Source organism: Pelophylax lessonae, assembly GCF_965119305.1.
Source record: "Pelophylax lessonae genome assembly, chromosome: 3".
In the NCBI taxonomy this organism is placed as follows: domain Eukaryota; kingdom Metazoa; phylum Chordata; class Amphibia; order Anura; family Ranidae; genus Pelophylax; species Pelophylax lessonae.
In genome coordinates, this window is record NC_138770.1 from 183494728 (window position 1) to 183521853 (window position 27126).

Below are 27126 nucleotides of genomic sequence, written 5' to 3' on the forward strand. Positions count from 1 at the left end.
TTCACAATCTCCCAACATGACCTGTACAGAGAACTGGTCTACTTGTAATGGTTTCTTTCTGTTGGCATTGTCTCTACTGGCTATTATTTTAAACTTGACCCCACTCGTTGCAGACTATGTAGAAGATGGGAGACTCTTTTTTAACCCCATCTCTTGTTATGAGTGGTGGCTTCCAGGACTGTTTGGAGGAGGATTGCTTGTAAGTATTAATTCAGTCTGTTTATATGATTTGGAATCTGAAAGCTGCTGTGCCCTAACTACTGACAATGCATAGACTATATGTGGTCAAATAGGCTTTTAGTCATGTGTCAACCACTAGAGATAGGCTGAAACTGCTTTTTTTACAGAAAGGATAGTATATTATCCTTTTTTATTATTTTTCATCCATCTTATCAAGACAGTTAACATGGCTTTAGGTAAATATTTCATTATAGGCTTGCTTTAATCCTTACACTACCTTGATCAAATTTGTTCAAATTTGTTGCATTGCTTGTCAAAATGACATTAATTCACACTTGTGACTAAGCATAAAAAACAGTAATACATTTAAAACACTAATGAAAAATCTATTGTTTACAACACAATATTATCACTATTTTTATATACTTAATTGTTTATATATATATTTAAAACTTGTTTTTCAAAATGTCCCCTTTTCTGAATGAAATATTCTTTTGTGAATGCTATAGAGACTAATTTACTAAAAGAGTTGAGAATCTTGATATAAACATTTTGTGAATATTCACTTCATTTGTCCAATCAAAAGAAAAGCCAAATTCCTGTTCACTTTGAATAAAAGATCATGTGCAGAAGATTTTCACAATTGGATAACTAAAGTAAGTACTCACATAGTTTTTCGAGTGCAGATTCTAGGCTTCTCCAGTGAATAAGCAAAATGGTGTAGACGGGTTAATTTAAATGATGAGACACATATACCAGGTTGTCATGATAGTTAATCTAAATATGCTTCTTTCACAAAATTTTTATTTTTAATTTTTAAGTTTTAAGAGTTTTTGGAGAGTTAAAAAAACAAACAATTCAAAAAATTGCAATAAAATATCTTTTTGGCATATTGGGCAAATATATTGTAAGTTATGTCAGAGTAATATTAGTTACATAGGTGAGTTTTTTTTGCTGCCTTCATGTGTAGCTTAAAGTGGTTGTAAAGTCAGAAGTTTTTTTTATCTTAATGCATTCTATGTACTAAGATAAAAAACCCCTCAGTGTGCAGCAGCCCCCTTCCCCCCTTATACTTACCTGAGCACCCTATCGATCCAGCGAAGTCCACAAATGCCACGGCCACCTGAGACTCTCCCTTCTGATTGGCTGAGACACAGCAGCGATGCCATTGGATCTGGCTACTGTCAATCAAACTCAGTTTGCCAATGAGGAGACAGAGTGAGCGGGGCCGAACTGCGGCTCCATGTCTGATTGAATACATGGAGCAGCGGCTCAGCTCTGCTGCCCCCATAGCAAGCTGCTTGCTTCGGGGGCACTCAACAGAAGATGAGGATCTGGGCTGCTCTGTGCAAAACCACTACACAGAGCAGGTAAATATAACATTTTTGTTATTTTAATAGTAAAAAAAGTTCGACTTTACAATCATTTTAACCTCTTTAGCTCCAGAAAGTTTACCCCCCTTCATGACCAGGCCATTTTTTGCGATACTGCATTGCGTTGTTTTTAACTGACAATTGCACAGTAATCCAATGCTGTACCCAAATAAAACTTATTTCTCTTTTTTTCCTAAAAATAGAGCTTTCATTTGGTGGTATTTGATCATCTCTGCGGTTTTTATTTTTTGCTTTATAAAAATACAAATAAAAATAAAAAACTACTGAGAATTTTGAAAAAAAATATGTTTAATTTCTGCTATAAAACACATCCAATAAAAATATAAAATATCAAATTTCTTCATCAATTTAGGCTAATATGTATTCTGATACATGTTTTTTTCTAAAAAAAAATCCCAATAAGCGTATATTGATTGGTTTGCCCAAAAGTTATAGCATCTACAAACTATTGGATATTTTTATGGAATTTTTATTTATTTATTTATTTTTTTGCTAGCAATGGCGGTGATCAGTGACTTACAGTGGGACTGCAACAATGTGGTGAACAAATCAGACACTGAGTGATACTTTTGACACTTTTTTGGGGACCATTGATGCTAATACAGCGATCAGTGCAAAAATAATATGCACTGTCACTGTACTAATGATACTGACAGGAAAGGAGGTAACATCAGGTGCGGTCAAAGGGTTAAATGTATTCCTATGGAGTGCTTGCTAAATGTGTGGGAAATGCTTTAACTGTGGAAAGACAGAGATCCATGTACCTGCTTAGCAGACACATAAGATCTCTATCTTCCCTACTAACAGAACGTTTTACATAGGCAGGCTGCCGTCCTGTCTCTCTCGGGAATGATCGGTGGGTTCTGACAGACATTGGTTCAGTCGAAACCCGCTGATTGGCTCCCACTGTGTCCAGTTACAGCGGGAGCAGGTCGCTGGCGGCACACATGTGCGCCCTAGACCCGAAAAAGCAGAATGACGTACCTGTACATGATTCTGTGCACAGGAGCCGCTGCCTCACAGTAAATGTACATGGGGCGTTCAGCAAAACAAACATGTATTATACTGCAGCTTACCAATTCATAGATTTTTTAGTTTTTTTTTTCCTTTTTTTTCACTTGGTGATCCGACCACTTCGGGATCATTCACTTAAGTGTTTAGCCATACTGCAAATCCCAGCAGGGGCCAGCCAAACTTCAATCAGCATGTGGCCATTCCTGTTTGAGAGAAGTTCATCACTTGATAGAAATCTGTCAAAGAGACTTGTGGAAAACGTTTCTCAATCAGCAGTGTCTGCAGCTACTGATCAGTGTATTGTGACAACAGCAGGTCCCTTTGTCAGAATACAATGTCTTGATTGGGTGGATTCCTCCATCCAGCTCGTTTGTGTTGGCTGAACCAAATCATACTAACAGTGTATAGCCAAGTTTACTCTAGTTCAATGAAATCTGAATTGTTCATTTAACACTACCCTCTCCCCAGGTCGACAGTACTGCTGTTTAACCACTTTAAGACCGGAGGATTTGGCTGCTCAATGACCAGGCCCTATTTTGCGATTCGGCACTGCGTGACTTTAACGGACAATTGCGCGGTCATGCAATGCTGTATCCAAACGAAATTGACGTCCTACTTTTCCCACAAATAGAGCTTTCTTTTGGGGGTACTTGATCATCTGTGCGATTTTTATTTTTTGCGCTATAAACAAAAAAAAGAGCGACAATTTTTAAAAAATAACACTATTTTTCACATCCTTTTATATGAAATTCTTAAAAAAAATGTAAAAATGAAATTTTTTTAACATTTTAGGCCAATTTGTTTTCTGCTACATATTTTTGGTAAAAAAAAAATCGCAATAAGCGTATTTTGATTGGTTTGCACAAAAGTTATTGCGTTTACTAACTACGGGAAAGATTTATGTCATTTATATTGTTTTTTTTTTTTCACTAGTAATGGCGGCTATCTGTGATTTTTTTTGCGGGACTGCGACATTGCCGCGGACAGATCGGACCCTTGACTGACATTTTTTACACTTTTGGGGGTACCAGTGACATTACTACAGTAATCAGTGCTAAAAATATGCACTGTTACTGTAAAAATGACACTGGCAGGGAAGAGGTTAACAGTATGGGTGATCAAGGGGTTAAATGTGTCCCTAGGGGCGTTATTATAACTGTCAGGGGGCATGGCTTGTGAAGTAATCACACAGATATGCGATCCTATATAGCAGGATCACATAGCTTCTGTGATCACTTCAGGGAGAATGACAGATGGCTGTGTTTACATCAGCCGTCTGTCCTTCTCTCTCAGCTGTGAGAGATTGCGAGAGGTCGGTGGCCATCGGAGCCGCCGGTCACACGCACTGGCTCCCCTGCTGACCAGTGGGCGGTGCGTGTTTGCCCCCTAGAGTCTCCGGAACGAGTGACGTAGTACTACCCAGGAGTGGCTACCGTTTGCAGTAAATCTGCAGGAAGGCAGTCGTTAAGTGGTTAAATGTCTCCATTATTATTCTGTCCAGGGTGGAGACACCCTAAGGTTCCTTTCACACGGGCTATGCGCCCGGCAGACTCCGTTTTGATCAACGGGGATCGATCCACCGATCCCCGCTGAGCAGGCGGATGACAGCTCTGTCCCTGCTCTGTGTGCAGAGACAGACTTGTCAGATCCCCGCTCTCCTCTATGGGGGATCGGATGAAAATGTGCCGCCTGTCAGTTTTCATCCGATCCTATCCGATCCGATCCTCCAGACAGATGGAAAATAGGGTTTCCATCTGTCTGGATTTCACAGACCGGATTGGATCGGAGAACAGCGGGTGTCAGCGGACATGTCACCGCTTCCCCATAGAGGTGCATGGAACATCCGATCAGGTCCGCCTGAAAAACTGACAGGCAGACCTGATCGGAAAGCAGTATGAAAGGGGCCTAAGACAAGAAGGGTGTTACTGGCCAGATAAAAAAAAAAAAAAAGCAGCTACCGTACCTAAGGACTGGTAAGTTGCAATAAATTACATTTTGCTTTCGAGTTTAATAAACCTTTAAAGTTGTGCTTGAAAAAATATAATTATAGATGCTGTGGCCACAATACCTTGCACCATGACAAATTTAACACCGTATGTCGAGTTGACAGTTGGCACTGCCTGTCAAACTCGCCGATGTCAATATGCTGCAACTGAGAGCCAAACTCTTGGCTCACTATTGTGGCACATTAATCCCATTATAAATTGCCTTTCGGCAAAAAAACACCAGCCATTCAGGAAGCAGCAAGATCACTTGCTAAATGCCTGACAGTGGCTGCTTAGCCGCACTTTGGAAAGGGATCCACATCAGTGCACTTTTTGGAGTATTGAATAGTGTGAACCTAGCCTTAAGGGCCATACACACTATAAGCAGTGCCATCTTAAGAGCATTATAGGCCCCTGGGCAATGCAGTGCACTGGGACCCTGCCTACACAATCACCCACGAAAATAAGAATGCAAATTATCGATAAGGCAATATTTATTGGTACAGCCAGGCTAATGACCGCTTCCAAGTTCGGGGGCTGGGTCCAGTGAACACGCACATGGACGATAGTCAGTTTGGCGACTGTCCTGTGTGTTCCTGCTCCCGTGGAGGTGGATAGGCATTCCTGCAGTTGTGCCCCCCCCATGGCCCAAGTGGTCTGACAGCAGCACAGGACCGGCAAGCGCTTGCCACCTTCTAAGTTCGGCGGGATTAATGCTTGGCTGTGGCTGGGTCGCTGGGCAGGTGGGGCCCCCTTTGCAAGTGGGGCCCCCGGGCAACTGCCCAGCGTGCCCATTCGGTAAGATGGCCCTGACTATAAGATTTTCTGAAGACTTTTTCCTTCAGATTTACCTTTTCTATGAAGTGCAAGGGCCTGCCAGATTGCTTACAAATTGAAAGTGTTTAGGTTTGACCTCATATTATATGATTTTGGTAAGTCTAAAGGAAAAAGTCTTCAGAAAATCTTACAGTGTGTATGGCCCATTACAGAGTACTCATGTGAAATATACTTGGCAAATGAATGTATCCATGCACAGAAGGTGATGGTTAAAAATTCGACCACTGCAAAATTGTGCTTTATCATGGCATAAACATGTCTGCACTGGTTGGTGGTAGCTCACAGACAGGCAATCATTTACATATCCACCTGTTATTGGCCAAATCCAGTGTTAATCAGTTTATTTGTATGGGTACCTTGAGACTATGTTCATCAGTTTATTTGTATGGGTAATCTGTTTACGACCGTAATGAAATGTTTTTCCGCCGAAAACATTTCTTATCTATATTAAACCCATAAAACAACCTACTTATGATGACGTGTGCCTTATAAACACTGCTTACTAAAAAGCAAGCTGCTAATGAGACGGAAATTTGTTTGCTCAAAAACATGCAAGTAGATGATTAAGAGACAGGCAATTAGCATTTGCTTAATTGCGATAAAGGTTTAAACTTTGTAGTTGCGGTTCCTTAGCCTGAAACCAACTGGGGTAAAAAATAACAGATAATGCCATAAAATATACAAATACTGAGCGGAGTGAGAGTGGAGGTTCTTCAATAATCTAGTTAGTAGTTTCCAGCTGGATCAACTCCCATGTACGGTAGTTAATCTATCACTATGATAACTCCTCTTTTAAAATATAGATAACCAAACTGGTAAGTAGTCAAATTATCACTATATACAAAAGTAATCAAAAGTTTATTATGCCACTGCAAGGTCAACAAGCATTTAAAATCCCATTGATCCTGCATGGTTGACATATAGTATATACTGCGCATCCAGAAGATGTTGCTCCAAACAGAACTAAAGCCCCGTACACACGCACAGATTGTTGGCCAACCGATCGGCCGTCTTTTGTCCAGTGTTGTTTGTTGGTTGAAATGTTCTCTAGACTTGCACTGGACTTTTGTTGGCCAACAAAAACCAACTTCAGAAGTGATGTCATGTGATGGTTGACTTTCTGTGTGTTTTTTCTTCTCTGAGCATGCCCAGTCTTGCTCATCTGATTTTTGTCTGCCGAAATCTGTACTGACTGACGAACAATCGGCCGTTCTTTGTTGGCCAACAAAAATTTTATAGCCTGCACACCAGATTTTTTTCGGCCGAAAAATTCTCAGTTGGTTGTCGGAAGCATCATACTAACAAGCCGACAATCGGCAGATCGGACGTTGACCAACAATTTACGGCCAACAATCTGTGCATGTGTACGGGGCTTTACTAACACTTTGTTACCTTACATTTCTTTTAAAAAAAGGAGGCAAAACTTATAAACCTCCTTTTTTTGAAAAGTCCTTCGTTTTTAAAACATACAGTGATCAACTTATCAGATGTCATTTACAGTAATTCACTTTTAATTTCCAGACGAGACACCATGCCAGATTCACCACAAATATTCTATAATATTCAACATGATTTCCATAAGCAATCTTACACATAATAAACCAGTGAGAAGCTTTCTCTTGATTTTCCTCAGTTGTAGGTTTTCAGATTCTGTGCGTTCAGCGTGGCAGTTCCTAGACATTGATAGAGGCAATATGATCATAGTGACGTGCCTCCATCCCTAATGGTTAATGCAAGCAGAAAACAGAGGTCGTGGGACAGGTCACGAACTAAGATATACAAAATTAGAATATAAATGTAATAATTTATTTTACATACAGTAATTTATACAAATGTTGACATCAGTTACAAATATGATGCAGACATGTATACAAAAATCCTGACACAAAAAATTGCATATTGTAAAAACATTGGTATAATAGTAAGATATAGTCAGTAAAAAAGTAAATTTTGCACCTATGCGTCTAAGTAGCTCTACGCGTTTCGTGGAACCCTGTCCACTCATCAGGAGATTAAAGCCAAAGAGTTACCTTGTAAATGTATAATATGTAGGTTTGTATAGAAATACACGAAAAAAAAAAATGATTGCCTCATCACTTACACATGTCGGCATCAAAAATATACCCAGCCTCTCCGGGGGGGGGGGGGGGGGGGGAGAAATCCTAGACATATCCACCACCAATACATCAAAGGAAAGTTTTGTAACTTTTATATTTAGTGGTAATTTGATTACTTCTCAGTTCAGTTATCTGTTTTTCAAAGAGGGATATTACAATGATATAATGTTTTAATGATTAAAACAATAAATTACCTGCTGCCCCATAAAACAATAAATTACCTGCTGGCCCATGGGAAAATCATCTCAGCGCTGTTGGAACAACATCCAGTGTAAATAAAGCAGGACATAAAGTCTAATCCTGTATCTAAAAGTTTTATTTTATTAGTAGCATAAGATAACGGTCATCTAACAAATACCTTGATTTGTAGGGCACTAAGCCCCCGTTCAAATCGCATGCCAAATCGGAGCCTATTGTCAGCAACGGCACCATCCGAATCGGTGCGACGCCGCACCGATTCCCAAAAGTAGTTCCTGCACTACTTTTGGCGACTTTGGGGGCGATTTCAATAGACATCTGTGAATGAACCCGCACAGGTGTCTTTCAAACCGCCCCCGAAGTCAGACTGAAATGCTGGTTTAAAATTGAGCGAGTTCAGCTGAACTCGCATGATTTCAAACCCGCATTCAGTGTGAACCTGGGCTAAGTAAGCACTGTTTTGCTAAATGCATCAAGACGTTCTGTGGATGACTACTGCCTTATGCCATTAATTTGAAATAAAGCTTTTGGGTGCTAGATTTAGCTTGTATGGACCACTTTATTTTTTTCTGATTAGAGTAAAATAGTAGTTACTTCACTCCTTTAGAAACATTATTGGGGATGTTAAAATTTGTGTCGGTGAACACTTTTTCACGTTAAAGTGAAGTTTCCTACAGACATTCTGAAATATGTCTCCTCCTTTGCTATATAATGATGACCCCCCCTCCAGAGATGTATAGTAACGAAGTAGAACTACTTAAGTACTGTACTTAAGTACCGAAATGCGGTATCTGTACTTTCCTAGAGTAGAATTTTTTTCTCCTACTTCTAATTTTACTTCACTACATTTTTTCGATGATTTCGATACTTCTACTCAAGTATTTTTTTTTGTGCTGCATAGTTACTCGTTACTTTTAAAAAAATTACCACTGCCAGAACAGTAGATGGCAGGTTACATAAAACTCAAAAAAATGTGTATAATGTCATTTGTAAATTAGCGCATACGAAAATAAAGGTTGTGTATAATAAAAGCTGCTATACCAAATCTTTCCAATAAAAAGAAAATATGAAACAAACAAATAAATGGTGCTACAGCGCTTAAAGTGCATCAAGAAACTACTAACAAACACAGGTTAATCATTTGAATAAATCATTTGAAATAATAAAAAACAATATGATGTTCAAACTTTTGACTTCTTTCTTTAATAACTACATAACACAGTACTTCTACTTCTACTTTCAGTACTTGAGTAGAAATTTTTTTTCAAAACTACTGGTACTTTTTACTTTTAGTACTTAAGTAGCAAATTTTTTGAAAAAACTACTTGCAATACTTAAGTAAAAAAAATGTTGAATACTTTAGTACTTCTACTTAAGTAACTTTTTCTGGGAGCACTTCCACTTCTACTCAAGTCACTTTTTGATCGAGCACTTGTACTTTTACTCAAGTAGAAATTTCGAGTACTTTATACAAGTCTGCCCCCCTCCCCCCTGGAGCTGGGAACTCGGAGGCAGATTTCTTGGTGCTGGATTCCTAGATAGATAGATAGACAGACAGACAGACAGACAGACAGACAGACAGACAGACAGACAGACAGATAGACAGATAGACAGATAGACAGATAGACAGATAGACAGATAGATAGATAGATAGATAGATAGATAGATAGATAGATAGATAGATAGATAGATAGATAGATAGATAGATAGATAGATAGATAGATAGATAGATAGATAGATAGATAGATAGATAGATAGATAGATAGATAGATAGATAGATAGATAGATGCAGCACAGTGGCTAAGTGGTTATCACTTCTGCCTAGCAGCACTAGGGTCATTGGTCCAAATCCCAACCACAGCACTACCTGACTGGAGTTTGCATGTTCTCCCTGTACCTGCATGGATTTCCTCAGAGTACTCCAGTTTCCTCCCACACTCCGAAGACATGCTGGTAGGTTCATTGGCTCCTGTCTAATATTGGTCCTTAGTATATGTATGATTGTGAGTTAGGGACCTCATATTGTAAGCTCCTTGAAGGCATGGACTGATGTGAATGTACAATATTTAAGTAAAGCTCTATGTAAATTGGCAGCGCTATATAAGTACCGGGACAGAAAGAGAAAATTGGATTTCATCTGATCAGCATCTGTTCAACACTGAAATATACATTTTGGATAGAATGATTTTTTTTAAGTCCTTGAACATTTGAAATTTCCCAGAGTCCACTACAGATTTTCTGCACATCAGGATTGCATGATACGGTTGGTGGTTAAATTATGGGGAAATTGTATATTTCATATTTGCTTATTAGTTGTCTAGTTGCCTCACACATATATAGGAAAGCCTCTAATATCCTGATTAGCCTGGTTACCTTAGCTGACTTTTACCAGAGGATTGTGATTGTAAACTTACTATATGGACAAGGCAGCCCACTCTCCATTCAGGAATGTGCCATTTTCCTTAGAAGGTCATTTTGCTCCTGTGAGGGTGGGGTGACCATTTTGAGTAGTAATTTCAAGCTATTTACTAATATCATAAGACAGTGGTGGTCCACTTTATTGATACAGGGGGCCTCAAGCATGACTCCTGACATCATCAAAGAGCTGCACATAATATTTAGTGAATTTAATGTTACAGAAAGCTGTCAGAGACTGTAAACATGCAACAGATGATTTGACATATGATCATGTTACAAGAGACTATCAGAGACTGTAAAGTTCATTATCAGAGATGTATAGTAACTAAGTAGAACTACTTCACTACTGTACTTAAGTACGGAAAGGCGGTATCTGTACTTTCCTAGAGTAGAATTTTTTTCTCCTACTTCCACTTTTACTTCACTACATTTTTTCGATGATTTCAATACTTCTACTCTGATATTTTTTTTGTGCTGCATAGTTACTCGTTACTATTATAAAAATTACCACTGCCAGAACAGTAGATGGCAGGTTTCATGAAGCTCAAAACATGTGTATTATCAACGCATACGAAAATAAAAGCTATTGTATGTATAAATAAAAGCTGCATTTGAAATAATAAAAAACAATATGATGTTCAAACTTTTGACTTCTTTCTTTAATAACTACATAACTCAGTACTTGTACTTTTACTTTCAGTACTTGAGTAGCATTTTTTTTTCAAAACTACTGGTACTTTTACTTTCAGTACTTGAGTACAAGTAATGTTGAATACTTTAGTGCTTCTACTCAAGTGACTTTTTGATCGAGCACTTACACTTCTACTCAAGTCACTTTTTGATCGAGCACTTGTACTTTTACTCAAGTATGGGTTTCAAGTACTTTATACAACTCTGTTCATTATAGGAGAGGGTCAGGGACTGTGAAATGCCCTATGATTTGTTGGAGACTGGGGACATGGTTTAGGAGACAGTCATAGATGTATCATATGAGACTGCTAGAAATCACTGCTAATAAAGCCTTTTTACAAATCAATACTTCTACATTTTTATCTCCCTTTTTTAACATTTTCTTGTGCCACATTTGATGTTTCTCTCATCAAAATCTTTTATACAAGAGGATAAAAAAAAGCATTAAAAGTGATAAGGCATTGATGACAGAAAAAGAACACAGATTGTTAAGAAATAAACCAAACCAAATAAATAATAGACCCCAGTCTAAAGAAGAATTTCCCTTCAATGGCCTGAGTAAGCACCTAAGTTAACTTAAAAGTTAAAAAACTCAGACTACTGTATGCAGGGGTCCCAAGGGCTGCACAAAACGTTCCAAAGGGACACATGAAGCCCCCGGGCCACAGGGTGAGGCACCAAGGTGATGAAGTGTTTTGCATTTTTAATTAATATCTGTGTTCTCATGTGCTCAGTTTCAACCCCTTTGTCGCAAATATTGTGTTTACAGAACACCAAGATAAAACAAAAATCCTAACCCCCTCATGTGACTAACCTGCAATGTGAACTGCATAGGTGTGCACATTAGGCCACGGGCTTTCCGATCCGGTCCACCTGTCACTTTTTCAGGAGGACCCGATCGGATGCTCCATGCACCTCTATGATTAGACATCTCTGCTGACACCCGCTGCTATCCAATCCGATCCTGTCTGTGAAATCGGACAAATGGAAGTCCTATTTTCCATCCGTCTGGAGGATCAGTTCGGATAAGATCAGATGGAAACAGACAGGCGGTCCGTTTTCATCCGATCTCCCATAGAGGAGAGTGGGGCTCTAACAGCTCCATCAACGCAAAGTAAGCAGATCCCCCGCTGAGCAGAACGGACTCCGTTGGGCGCACCGCCCATGTGGAAGGGGCTTTAGGGTGTGCACCTCAAAGCTCAAACACATCTGTGTGTGCATGTATATATATATACTGACAATGTCAGTAGAACAGTGGACGGTGTCAGTAGGGCAGAGATTGGTGTCAGTAGAGCAGTGGATGGTGTAAGTCATTTTTATTTTGATTTTTTATTATTTTTTTACAATTTTATTTTATTTTTACACATTTTTTAGGAGCCCCATTAGGGGGCTTTGGTGAAATATTAGGGGTTTAAACAGAGGGAATCTGCGCCACACAAGGTGATTGTGTGCATGACTATGGTGAACTGTTAGAGCACAGGACTTTGGTTATGATTTAGTATATGCCCTTCTCTATCATCATAAATGTCATCACTTGCAGCTCTAGTGATTGGTATATGTTTATGTGTTATAGAACGCTGCTTTTTAACCTTTGCTATTGCTTCCCTTAGGTTTTACCAGCTGTGTCAATGACCCTGGCAGCAAGGAAGAAAGGTAGCTGTAACTCAAGATGTGGGGTAGGTATACTCTGAATCATTACCTGGAAAACACAGAGAAGAAAGTCCCACAGGGATTTTTGAGGACTTAGCAAGCCAATGAGTGAAAAAGTATGGGAGGGAGTATGATAGGATAAAAAACAATAATTAACAAATATAAACACGGATAAAAAATCAATACATGTGTCACCCAAAGAACATCACATGGTATCATAAGCAATATGTGTCTGACACAATACCAAAATATGACAGGTTCTGCTCATGGTATAGACATGTAGTCAGTCTCACGGAGTAGGAGAGCATGTAGACATCCCGACATGTTTCAAAATCTATATTGATTTTTTCCTCAGGGGAAATTCAGAGCATAAACATATTTAATGGCATATATGTGTCAATATGTAGATGGAAAAGAAAAAGCAAAAAATTGGTCCGGGCAACGGCGACCGACCTCTCAAGGAGGAGAGGTTATTCTAAAAACACATGAAAAAGGAAGTGATGGTGATTCCAGGTAGTAGCTTGTATAGGGGCATCTCTAGCAGGTAAGGGACAAGATTGCAGAGGATGCGGTTGTAGTATATGATCATAGTGATGTGCAAGAACAGGACACTCATGAGGACCGCTAAAAAGAAGGGGGCCAATCTGTACAGAGCACCTTGTCTCATCCAATCCCTTTAAAACACCAGCCAAGAACTGACCACTGAATCATTACCTATGTAAAAATTGGAAGATAACAGACAGATAATAACATATTTGTAGCACTCTCCATAGGACCCATTGGTGAATTGGGTCCTATTTCCCCCTCAGAGCACACAGAGCCAGACACACTGCATTTTCAGCACTCCAAAGAACAATTTTATTTTCCTTTTTATTGGAAACAATGAACTTGGATAGGGGTAGGGAGCATGGGATACCCCGATGAACTAAAAAACTGAACAGCTTAAGAACCCCTTAATTTCTGGCTGCACTTCACAAAACTGCTGACTGCATATGAACAAGACTAGGCTCTTGGTCAGCTGTACTCTCTCCGGAGTAAAAAAAGAAAACTACACACAGTGACTGTTCTTCAGCACTAGATCATCTATCTCACATAGCCAAAGGATCATTGGTTACTTCCTGCCGATATCCACCAGGATCTTCCTAGTGAGGGAGATGTAGATTCACACCACCATAGGACAGATGGACTCTTTACCACCAACTTCCTCCTGGCTCTCTCTAGTGAGCTTCTTTCAGACCCAACTTGATCCCTGAACACGGATCTGCAAATAGGCCCCCCATCTAAGCCTAGCTAGGACCTTAAAAGTAAAAAACAAGGAAGTGGCGCTCACAGTCCTATGAAAATAATAGGGCAAGTGTACAGTAATGTGTTCAAAAAAAATATGATACCAATGCCAATAGCCAATGCAAAATCAATGCAAATGCAAATATTGTAAAATGCAAATATATACAAAAATGCAAACAAAAGTCCAATGTGACAGTTCCCAGCACCAAATATGTGCTCCTACACAAAGATGTCTTCTAATTCCTTCACCACTGGTGCCCAAAGGGTAGATGGCAACTCACCAGAGGTGTTTGACCCCTTTTACAGGAAGGTCAAAAAGCACTTTTGAAAACCCAGCTTACACTCCTCCACTCTGATGATCCCTCAGGGTATGGCTAGGATAAGTAAATTACCACCACATGAGACATAATTGAAAGGACTTGATTGTGTAGTATGTTTATTGGTGGATAAAATCAAGGTTGAACTCACATGTAGTTGTGCCTAAGTCCCAACACTAGGAGTATACAGCATGTGCAGATGGAGCCAGTTATTCCAGCGTTAGCGTGCGGTTCACGGCTCTCTCTCAGTGGCAGGTCTAATGGGTAGTCACACCGGATCCGGAAGTGATGAATCCTCTGCTCCAACATACGTTTCACTGTACTTGGCATCTTCAGGACTTCAGAGGTTTTGAAGAAGCACAAGTTAAGTGTAAATTCATGTTGGATCGATGCAGCCATATCTTCCTTTCTTTTACCTCTTTATTTAATTTGCATTAACTTTGCATTGGCTATTGGCATTGGTATTGTATGTTTTTTGAAGACATCACTGTACACTTGCCTTATTATTTGCATAGCACTTTGAGCGCAACTTCCTTTTTTCTTATGGTTTTAACTTTTTGGGTGACACAATCACTTTATAAAAGGGCAGCTACACATTCTAAATTTATTTAGGGTGCCATCATCTGTTATTATGACATTTTGCACTAGCTAGAACCTTGGTGTCTTTCTCGAGGCTTCCTCTAGGATCCTGCACCAGGGGAAATCGAGCCCCTGCACAGGGGTCTCCTCCTGCAGAACTGGACCTAGGAATACTTTACCCTGCTGCTCAGGCCTCAGACTATTTCAGGGCTCAATCACCACATTATGGGCACACCTTCCCTAGGATTATCCTATCAGGGTGCCAGGAAACTAGACCACACAGGAATGCAGGTAAAATAAAGCAGTTTATTGAAGCAAACAACCATAAACAGCAAGGATGAGGAAGCGAGATCAGGAACAAGCCAGGGTCAATTTCAGAAGCAGGTAGACATCCAAGCCGGGGTCGAGTCCAGAAGCAGGTAGTCTGCTGATGCGGGGTCGTCTGCTGATGCGGCGTCGGGAGCCAGGAGAGTCGTCAGCCAAGCCAGGTCATACACGGAGGAACACGGAGAACAGAAGACCGCTAGCAGAGATGTACCTTGGAGCACAAACACAAGGGCAAGGACTGCAACTCATCAGGTGATAGATATAGTCAGGTGTGCAGCATCATCACTGTGCAACACCCAGGCAGCAGGCAAGTGATGATGCAATCAGAGTTTATAAGAGGCAGCAGTCTGCACATGTCCAAGATGGCTGCCAACAGGAGGGCAAGGTAAGACCTTGACATAGCTGGAGTACCACAAGGATTAGGGTTTTTTGCTGTTATACCCCTCACTATATTTCTATAATCCTCTAGAAGACAGGGGGAAGTAACAGAGCAGCAGCCTGTGGAACACTGAGCAGCCTTAAGTATTTAACTCCCTGCTCCTCCAATTACAAGTCAATTTACCTAGCAGCCTACTCTACATTAGGAGGGTGCTACATATTTATATGTTTTTCTCTAGAACCTTCATGGTTAATAAGTGGGAAGATTGATGAAAATGTAAGGAATGAACAGAGAAAAAAATAGAGGCACTATGAGAATAGTAATATTCCTCTAAGATAACTGTGTTTGAGATTCCCCAGGCAAGGAACAAATCAAATACTTTTCTAAAAAGTACAAAGAAAATGGAAAGAGGGTGTCAGAAGCACCTTCTCTTAAAAATCGTAATTTCTTTAGCAGTTTCTCAAAAGCTGTCTCTACTGGTATACTTTAAATTAGGGTTCTCGGGTGGAAGATGCTTATATTGGATGTGATGGCCTTAGAAAACAACTCAAGTTTACATATTGCTGAGGATGAATGGAATAAAGTCCAAAAATGAATGCTCTTCTAGTCATGTAACAATGTAAATTACATTTTTTAGAAAATGTATTTACTGGCTAACTTTAATGAAGAAAAACTTTTTCGGGACCCATTATATTGTTATACTAGAAAACTACAAATATAACCAATTGATTGATAATTGCCCAATGAAGGGAATCAAAGCATTAATAATATATAATTTAGGAAACAAAACATGATAAAATCACTGCCCAATCCAAACAGCTACTGTCCCCATTCCCCAAGCTATGCAGGTTAACATACAATGGAGCACAGGTTGTTCTAATTGCTAGTTCCTTGACCTTCAAGATAGTGGAATTCATTAAGCATAAAAATATTGTGAGTGGCCCTATTATAATAAATTACAGTAAAACCTTAGATTGAGAGTAACTTGGTTTAAGAGCATTTTGCAAGACAAGCAACATTTTTTTAAATAAATTTTGACTTGATAAACAAGCGATATCTTGATATACAAGTGGCATCACGTCACAACTGAGTATAAAAGAAAAGAGAGGTGCCTCTAAGTGTAGCAATATGGTGACATTTAATGAAGGTTCAACATTTAGCAACTCACATGGTTGATGATTAAAACAGGCACATCCCAGTATGTAGGCATCCCGGGTAAAGCTGTCCACATAGACCATCCTTAGCACCGCCATCAACGCCATCCCTTCCACACTGCACTCCACGAGCGCTTCAAGCCTAACTTTTAGATCGCTCCACTGCAGGGTAGTCTTCCCGGTCACAATTTCAGACTGATGGCGGTGAGGAGGATGGTCTATGGGGACAGCTTTACCCCGGATGCCTGCATTCTTAGATGTGCCTCTTTTAATCTTTAACCATGTGAGTTGCTATATGCTGTACCTTTATTAAATGTAACCATATTGCTACACTTAGAGGCACGTCTCTTCTCTTTTACACTCTGTAACTTCCGCAGGATTTTTCTTCTAATCCCCTTGTGGAGGCTGCCATTTGTAGATGGACATTTTATGGTTACACAACCTATCACATTGCTATAATCTTTTTATATGGACTATAAACTGAAAGATTTATGAATAAATGGTAGTGGAAGGAACCATTTGAGTTTCCATTATTTCTTAAGGGGAAAATTTGCTTTGATATATGAGTGCGTTTAATTACAAGCATGTTTCCGGAACCAATTGTGCTCGCAATCCAAGGTTTTACTGTACATTTAAAAAAGAGATGTACTTTTGTAGAAGAAACCTCTGTTTATGTCCTTCCAAGTTTAGCTCCTCTAGCAACAATCTACCCTCAGATGCAGGGTGGTACCCATCTAGACTACCTGGCTCTCTGCTGCATTGAACAGTGTTTACTTTCAAATGCTTGGGCTTACACTGCTGGCATTTTATAAAGTACGTTGATGTATTAAAGATAACAAAGCCTCATTTATTTATGCCATTTATATATAGATTTTAGGTTTAAAATGTATGACATCTCCAGCAAAACTATAGACATGTATTCAATAAAGCAATAACAGAGGCTCTCTTTCCAGGAAAAAAGAATGTTAATCACCTTTATGAATGCTTTTTATAATATTGTCCATACATCTTCTATGGAAACTGTCAAAAGATCTAACCTTAGTCTGTGTCCTGCAGATGCTGTCCTCCTCTCTGCTATGTATTTTCAGTATAATTGGTGCCATCTACTGCACTCTTATAGCAGTATTTGCTATCAGTAAAGGACCTTTGATCTGTGAAAAAGGAAGCATTACCTTGGATCGCTGTGATTACAGCCTGCGGAACTTCAGGTACACTTACCCCTCTCTAAAGCTGGACACACACTATACAACTTTTGTTGTTAGATTTCCTTTAGATTTACCTTCAACTATGTAGTGCAAGGGCCGGCCTGATTGCATACAAATTGAAAGTGTTTAGGTTTGACCTCATATTATATGGTTTTGGTAAATCTAAATGAAAAAGTCTAAAGACAATTGTAATAGTGTGTATGGCCCATTAGAGTAACCTACGTGTGATTTAATTTATGGCTTTCTAGTCCTGTTTTATACAACAAGCAATATCTGTGTGACTAGTGGAGCACATATTTTAAATATAGTTTGAATTATTCTTATATTTTGCATATTTGTCTTGAATTATTCTAAATGATAATTTTGTCTTTCAAATATAACCATAAGATTATTACTGTACTCCCATCGTTTAGGACGTAAGACACAAAATATAAAGCAATAATATGTCAAAGCCCAACTCAAGCCAAAGCATTTTATTACTTCATAGACAAAGTGAGGAAGATTGGAGAGATTTCTGCTTACTTCTTGCCAGGACAAGGAATCTTTGGAAATCTCTCAGATAAAGACACAGACAAATCATCTTTTAGTTAAAAAGGGAGGTAGGCCTAGAACGTCTGACAATGCTTTAAATGCTGTCTGTGCTTTCCTGTACTGATGAAAGCTGCTGCCCCTGTTTCTTGATTGGGTGTCATAGGGACAGGAAGTGAGGGAAAATGCCATCAATGGGTCCAAAAAGAGAAATATAAACCTGATAAAAATGTATCTTGAGTTTGTCATTAACCACTTGCCGATTGCCGACAGTAATCCTTCTGCGGCAGTGCGGCTCCCCTGGGTCCAGTGACATAGACCCATGTCGCTGGACTCCTAGTGAGGCGCGCTCCCGCTGTGTATAGACACAGCAGGAGTTAAGCTGGAGGAGGAGAGGCGGCGATTGCCGCCTCCCTTCCCCGATCGTCGGGGAAAGTGTGAGAAGACCCGCCTGCTTATGTAAACAAAGCAGGCGGGTCTTCTAAGTGACCGACAGGAGGAGATCACAGGATTCAGCATAGCTGAACCCGCAATCTCTGTCTCTGTCACAACCCCCCCCACACACACGTCAGTAAACATGAGGCATACATTTAACTTCTTGATCACCCATAGGGTTGACCCCTTCCCTGCCAGTGTCATTATTACAGTAACAGTGCATATATTTACTCAGATCACTAGTCACTCAGGACAATGAACTTAGCATCAGTAGCGCAGATAGTACATATTGTGCATCATAAAAGCAAACAAAATCCTGCAATGTTCATACAACTGGATAATCAATGCTTTCACAAAAAAACATCCATCCTTGGATCCATAAAAGGGTTCAACAGAAAATCCAGCAGCAGTCCTCTGAACCAAGAAGGAATCACCACTGTGAGTCGGGGTCACCCTCTAACTACACCTCCACCGTTGTGATAGACATAAGAGGGGATGGCAACTCACCGGAACCAATGGCCCACCTACTCTCATAGGATAGGCATACAAGCTTGTGTATAAATCTCCTTCCTGGAGTCGGCTTCCGCTGCAGATCTTTAAACTTATATCTCCTATATTGGCGTGCGTCTCTTTTCCTCACAATGGACCAGCCGTCCAGCAAGATATTTTCCTAGAAGTCTGTCTAAGGTTCAAGTCAGATTTCTGGCATCCCTATTAATCCAAGATGTCTCTTTTGCTGCATGCTCCTGGTTTCCTAGAAATTTTCATCCATATAAGTCTTGGGTCACAGTTAAGACCTCCATACTGAAACCCTCTGTATAGTATCTGTGGTCATAAAGGCAAAAAAGCTGAACTAGTTCCCCTATGAAGTGAAGGCAAACCACTGGGAAGCTAAGAGCAATCAGAGTCGTTAGAGGACTGTTTTTTTTTTTTTTTTTCCAGTAAATCTCCTCTAACGACTCTGATTGCTCTTAGCTTCCAGAGGTGGAGGTGTAGTTAGAAGGTGACCCCGACTCACAGTGGTGATTCCTTCTTGGTTCAGAGGACTGCTGCTGGATTTTCTGTTGAACCCTTTTATGGATCCAAGGATGGACGTTTTTTTGTGAAAGCATTGATTATCCAGTTGTATGAACATTGCAGGATTTGTTTGCTTTTATGATGCACAATATGTACTATCTGCCCTACTTATGTTAAGTTCATTGTCCTGAGTGACTAGTGATCTGAGTATACCTACACACAATTTTCTTTTTAAGTAGCTGCGTTAGTGTCTGTTCAAAGACGCATCTGTTTATGTTACTTGTGCGCAGGGGATATACTATATCATCTATAGAGGGCGCATTCATTGATATTTTATATAATTTTCAGTGCATATGTATAGCACTGATTACTGTAGTAATGTCACTGGTCCTCCCAAAAGTGTCAAAAATGTCAGTTAGGGGTCTGATCTGTCCGCCGCAATTTCGCAGTCCTGCAAAAAATCGCAGATCGCCGCCATTACTAGTAAAAAAACAAATAAAAATGACATAAATCTTTCCCGTAGTTAGTAAACGCGATAACTTTTGCGCAAACCAATCAAAATACGCTTATTGCGATTTTTTTTTACCAAAAATATGTAGCAGAAAACAAATTGGCCTAAAATGTTAAAAAATTTAGATTTTTAATTTTTTTTTGGGGGAATGTTATTTATAGCAGAATGTGAAAAATATTGTTTTCTTTTCAAAATTGTCGCTCTTTTTTTGTTTATAGCGCAAAAATTAAAAATCGCACAGGTGATCAAATACCACAAAAAGAAAGCTCTATTTGTGGGAAAAAAAGGACATCAATTTTATTTGGGTACAGCGTCGCACGACCACACATTTGTCCGTTAAAGTAACGCAGTGCCGAATCGCAAAATAGGGCCTGGTCAGAAAGGGGGCAAATGCTTCCAGGGCTGAAGTGGTTAAAGTATACTTAAAGATAAAACTTTTTTTTTAAGATTTGGATAGAGTGGAGAGGTTTTAGAACACCTTTCAGGTTTTTATTGCTCCCTGTACCCTCCTTCCTTAGAATTCTCACAGAACAGTAACAGAGGAGAAATCTATCAAGGGGGACAGTAGTTCTAGTGACAACTAGGGATTCCCTAGCATTGGTGGGATTTCCTCTCACTTTCTGTTTTGGTTATGGGACAGCAAATGAGGGCAAATCTCCCCAATCGGACACAGATGGCAAAAAAAAACTGGCAGGGGCTATAACCTACCCTTAAGCCTCGTACAAACGTACCAATTGTTGGCCGACCGATCGACCGTCTTTTGTCCAGTGTCGTTGTGTTGGTTGAAATGTGCTCTAGACTGCACACGAATTTTGTCGGCCAACAACAACCAACTTCAGAAGTGATGTCATGTTCTGGTCTACTTTTCGTGTGTTTTTTCTTCTCTGAGCATGCCCAGTCTTGCTCAACTGATTTTTGTCTGCCGAAATCTGTACTGACTGAGGAACAATCGGCCGTTCTGTTGACGGCCAACAAAAATTTTATAGCCTGCACACCAGATTTTGTTCGGCCGAAAAGTCGCAGTCGGTTGTCGGAAGCATCATACTAACAAGCCGATAAATTCACGGCCAACAATCGGTACGTGTGTGCGAGGCTTTAGTCTATTCAAATGAAAAACAAAGTGTTTTGCCTTTATTTCTACTTAAAAGTGGACCTAACGAAAAATGCAAGGTCCGCTTTGCTGGTTGCCGACCACTACATGTATTCTGACTGCAGTCATTGTAATAGTGACTATCCCTTCCTGAGACCTCTATGCTTGATCTGAATATAGCAGAGACAATTTTCTTCAGCAAACATTTGGAATCCACAAATGCCTTTATTGTATTCAGAATGTTGTGGCAACACATATTGGCTTTCCTAACCCCAATGTGTATCTTGAGAGGAGGAGGGATTAGAGAAGCCCACACAAAGGAAAAGGACATTATATCACAAGGGGAAGGGAAAATAACATATACAATATAAGCATTACAAATAATGATCACAAGTGAGCAGCATAATAAAAAAAAATACCTAAAGAGCAGAAAAGGCTGTATACACAAATACAGCTGCATTTCCCATATACTGTGGAGGCAGCATAACCTGGTTGTGCCAGTGATATCATTATATTGTACACCAGAGGCGTAACTAGAACCTTCAGGGCCCTGATGCAAGAAACCATGAAGGGCCCCTCAGACCCCTGGCCAGGGCCCTTACCTTCAAGCCCAGGGCTCTTCCCACTAATCCTGGGGCTCTTTGCACTAGTTGCATGGCCTTTTATTACGGTCCCGCAGCAGGATTCTTTCACAAGTTCTGCAGTGGGCCCCCTTCCTGCAATCTTGTGGGCCCCCTTCCTGCAATCTTGGGGCCTCCCCACAGTGGTGCAATGCCAGGGTCCGGTCGCAATTGTGACCCTTGCGATCCTGGAAGTTCACCCACTGGTTTGCTACCGGGCCCCCTGGAGCATGGGGCCCGGTAGCGATTGCAACCCCTGCAACCCCTGTAGTTACGCCCCTGTTGTACACCTTACTGCTGCCTCCTAGGAAAGATGGGTGTTCAGAACCCTGCCTACAATATGCTAGAATGCATTCTCTCTGGATTTTGAGTGCCTGGCTTTTAATCACACTAATTGAGCCAGTTTCTAGTGTCTACATGCTTCTTGTATGTTACTGGGCAGGCATTTAAACAGACCAGTGTCTCCCCCTGCCTTTATTCATGAAGATGTCATATTATCTTTCACATAGCAACACCTGCTTATTTCTGCTCTGCTTAATTAACCTAAAATACATTTAAAGTGGTTGTAAATCCTTACATATACCCAGTGAAGTGACTGGCCACAGACATGAAACATATCCTCCTACATAAGTTGTACCTGTTTATCTACAGTAATCTTCCCCCCTACATCCATTCAAAGTGCACAATTTTAAAGCTTGTCTGAAAGTTCAAAAAAAGGGGGCGGACAGCTGAAGTTACACTCTGCAGTGCTCAGTGAGGAGAGCTTTGAGAGCTAAATGGAGGGAAGAGACACACCTCCTTTCACACAGCTCACAGGAACAGAGCTGAAGCTGACAATCAGCTGGAGATACCTCTCCTGTCACCAATTTTCTCTTAATGAATCAAAAATGTTGGCTGCGCCTATCCGTGTGCAATCCAATTAAAGTGTTACTAAACCCACAGTAAAATATGTCTGTAGAACTGCATGCTTGTTATACTCACTCAATGAGAGCCCAGTCCCTTCCTCCTCCTCCATGCCCAGTAACTAAAAAAAAAAAAAAAAAACCCCACAGTGGGTGGGATGTCACATCTTGCTTGATGGATAATCCACCTCCCATAAAAGCCTGAGGACACAGGCTATAGTGGATTTCAAGAGGCAGTGTTTCCCATAAAGGAGATTTTCCCCCTGTACTGTACATGTTTTTGCAGTGTTCTTTTTAAACTTCTTAACAGCAGCAGTTACAGCCTGCAGACGTGCATATTGAGGTCATAGATATTTTTAAACTTTAATAAAAAAAAACATGTATTTCCCAATTTCTAAATTCATAAATAATACAGATCATGCCAAAAATGTGTTCTGTTTTTTTTTTTTTTTTTCATATTATGATCCTTCTTTCTCTCTTTCTGTGGCTTTCCTTTTTTTCCTCTCTCTCACCTGTCATCCTCATCCCACCTGGCAACTAACACCCCACCCCGTGTCATCCTCATCACACCTGGTAACCCACTGATACCTTGCTAACGACCCACCCCCTGTAATCCCCATTCTCATGTTCATCACACCTGGCAACCCACTGATACCTCACTAACACCCCACCCCCTGCCATCCTCCTCCTCATCTTCATCACACCTGCAACCCACTACAATCTTGCTAACACCCTATCCCCTGTCATCCTCATCACACCTGGTACCCCACTGCAACCTTGCTTAGACCCCAACCACTGTCATCCTCATGTTCATCACACCTGGCACCCCATTGCAACCTTGCTAACAGCCCACCCCCGGTCATCCTCCTCCTCATCTTCATCACACCTGGAAACTTATTGCAACTTTGCTAACACCCCACCCCGTCATCCTCATCACACCGGGCACCCCACTGCAGCATTGCTAACACCCCACCCCCTGTCATCCTCATCACACCTGGCACCCCACTGCAACCTTACTAACACCTCACCCCCTGTCACACTCATCCTCATCTTCATCACACCTGGCAACCTACTGATACCTTCCTAATACAATACCCTCTGTCATCCTCATCTCCCTATAACCCACTTCCAGCTTCCAAACACCTGGATTGAGAAAGCATTTTATTCCAATTTTGAGAGAACAAGGGTCTCTTCCCCACAAATGTGTGGTGGTGGGTAACATGGTCTATGGATGGGGGCACATTGAAATTTGGAACACTATGTTAACAATAAAGATGCCACCCCAGGTGAATGATTAAGTGTTACTAAACCCACAACAGGAAAATCAGTCTGTATATGCAGAAAAGCATGCTTATTATACTCACTGTGGAACCTAAGGGGTTAATCCTCTGCATTGTGTAAAAAGGCCGATCCTGTCCTCCTTCCTCCACAGACTCCAAAAAATAACCTAATATTTACAGTCTATGGAGTCAGGCTACACAGTTTAGTGTGTATTGCTAGAGAGTTTTTTTTTTTTCTTGGGAGGGTACATGTGATCAGCACAGGGCCAATCAGCACTGTCCAGACATATTCAGACAGAGAATCAAGGGTCTTGAAGCCTGATTGAACAATCATGGGAGAAATGAAAACTTCTCCTACAACCTATCAGCACTCACTGATACAAGTCACAAGATTGCTCAATTGCTATATACAGCTGGTGAAAAAAATGTATTTAGCAGTTTATATTTACTAAAATAATTGCATTTCCATGTTCTGTGTACTGTGGGAGACCTGATATAGTGAATGCAGGGTCCTGCGTTTAGGAACACTTTATTGTGTTTGTGTTTTGTATTTCCCTTTAAATATGTGCACATTTAAAGGGAAAAATATTTGAAAGAAGAAAAGCACTACTAATTGAACTATAGTCACCTGGAACTGTTTTTTATTTTAATTTATTGTACACAAGAACGTTTTTCACTGAATATTGATAGCAATTTTGTGGTTTGAAAGTAAGGTTTTGGTTTAAAAAAAAAAAATGGATTGTACACGGATAGGTGCAGCAAACATTTTTTATTTTATTTCGTTTGCAGTTGTGGGAACACAATTATTTGGTTGCAGCCATCAGACACAAGTTAGAATTGAGGGACACATTAGGTTAGGGAGCGCGGGATAATCAACACCTGTTTTATTTTTCTCTTGGTGTCAGGAAAACTTGTCAGAAGTGATTCATGCTGATAGCAGAGGAACGAGGCAGCAGACAGAAAACCTGAGACAAGTACACATTATAGAGGGATCCTATATATACTTTGTTCATATTTCTAAAGGTTTACAACCACTTTAACCACTTGCCGACCGCCGCATGACTATTTACTGCGGCAGTCAGCCCCTACTGGGCAAAACGACGTAGGGCTACGTCGCTCGCTCACAAGCCTCTAGGGGGCGAGCGGGCGCCGCCTGAGGCAAGCTCTCGCCCCCGCTCATTCACTAACATCCCCACGTGAGTGACCGGCGCTCCGATGTCCTCCGGCCACTCGCAAACTCCCGCTGGAGAGATAGAAAGGCAGATGGCTGATGTAAACAAAGCCGCCTGTCATTCTCCCTGGTGTAACTGCAGAGACTATACGATCCTGCTATGTAGGATCGTATGTCTCTGTGGTTACATCACAACCTACGCCCCCACACAGTTAGAATCACGCCCCTAGGGATACATTTAACCCACTGATCCCCAATAAAGTTAACCCCTTCCCTGCCAGTGTCATTTTTACAGTAACAGTGCATATTTATAGCACTGATTACTGTAGTAATTTCACTGGTACCCCCAAAAGTGTCAAAAATGTCAGTCAAGGGTCCGATCTGTCCGCTGGAATGTCGCAGTCCCGCAAAAAAAAAAAATTGCAGATCGCCGCCATTACTAGTTAAAAAAAAAAACAATAAAAATGACAAAAATCTTTCCCGTAGTTAGTAAATGCAATAACTTTTGCGCAAAATAAGCTTATTGCGATTTTTTTCACCAAAAATATGTAGCAGAAAACAAATTGGCCTAAAATGTTAAAAAATTTTGATTTTTACATTTTTTTGGGGAATTTCATATAAAAAAATGTGAAAAATATTGTTATTTTGTTCAAAATTGTTGCTCTTTTTTTGTTTATAGCGCAAAAAGTAAAAATCGCACAGGTGATCAAATACCACCAAAAGAAAGCGCTGTTTATGGGAAAAAAAGACGTCAATTTAATTTGGGTACAGCGTTGCACGACCGCGCAATTGTCCGTTAAAGTCACGCAGTGCCGAAACGCAAAATAGGCCCTGGTCTTTGAGCAGCCAAATCCTCTGGGGCTTAAGTGGTAATGAGAGAAACACGGAGGCTGTCATTACCATCTTAGTTAAAATCTTAGTGGAATGACCCATTGGCTTGAATACTTTCTGTGTCACTGACCTGGATCAAGTAAGCAAATCAGTAAAGTCAGAAATCCTTATCTATATTGGTATCTTCATTAATTATTATTATAATTGCATAGGATTTATATTGCACCAGTAACAGTTTGCGCAGTGCTTTACAAAATATAGGGAGACAGCAGTGTTACAATACTGGGTTATTGAAGCCAGAGGTCGGGATGATAACCGGCATTCATTTATAAAATAGTCACCAAGGACAGCCTCCACGTTTCATTCAGGAAAGGTTCTTTTGCATTGTACCATGCAGGTTTTTTGTTTACTTAACGCTGTCTTATTATCGTTGTCTTCACAGTGACTTCCAAAGCCTGGATTTTGACCTAGTTTGGTTTACGAATACTACTTGCTCTCCCAAACAAATTAATGACAGTGTGGCTGTCCGTGGGATCTCACAGAAGAATCCTTTTGACTTTGATCTGGACCTGAACCTAACCATTGATGAGAATTCTCAGAAGCTTATTCATATCGTAGTATATGTGGCTCTCGCTATTGTGGGACTATTAGAGGTGGTCACCTCTGTTAGCCAGATAGTGGCTGGTTTGTTTGGCTTCCTCTGTGGAACGTCCAGTCGCCACAAGAAACAGGCACAGTGGCGGGGCTAGGTCATTTTGTTGACAAGGCTAACAATGAATGGGTCCCACATTTGTAAGTGGTGAGTTGTAAAGAAAAGTTAAAGCCGAAAAGGGGAATATTTAGTCAATTCTACTTCCTGTTGTTTTTTTTTTTTTTAGATATAACTGTAAAAGAGATCTGTTTGATGTAAATAGTTGAATAAATACATATTAATGTTATTAGGTTATAACGGTACTACATGTGCAGCTCTTTCATGCTTTGCAGTGCTACATTTGCTCCAGCTTTGCTTTACT

At 40.4% G+C, this 27126-nt stretch overlaps 1 protein-coding gene across 1 annotated transcript; it reads left to right on the top strand.

The window, feature by feature from the left end:
• TM4SF20 (transmembrane 4 L six family member 20) lies at nucleotides 1–26910 on the top strand. Its single transcript, XM_082249855.1, has 4 exons — nucleotides 1–199; nucleotides 12444–12509; nucleotides 17580–17731; nucleotides 26556–26910. Exons 1-4 carry the CDS (start codon nucleotides 17–19, stop codon nucleotides 26860–26862), a joined length of 708 nt encoding a protein of 235 aa, XP_082105981.1. The 5' UTR covers nucleotides 1–16; the 3' UTR covers nucleotides 26863–26910.
• Nucleotides 26911–27126: the final 216 nt, after the last annotated feature.

What these genes read in the sequence shown, in the direction of transcription:
- TM4SF20 (XM_082249855.1), top strand. Translation starts at nt 17, where the DNA reads ATGACCTGTACAGAGAACTGGTCTACTTGTAATGGTTTCTTTCTGTTG. An exon ending in TGTTTGGAGGAGGATTGCTT is followed by an intron (nt 200 to 12,443) that starts GTAAGTATTAAT and finishes TGCTTCCCTTAG; the next exon opens with GTTTTACCAGCTGTGTCAAT. An exon ending in TACAGCCTGCGGAACTTCAG is followed by an intron (nt 17,732 to 26,555) that starts GTACACTTACCC and finishes TTGTCTTCACAG; the next exon opens with TGACTTCCAAAGCCTGGATT.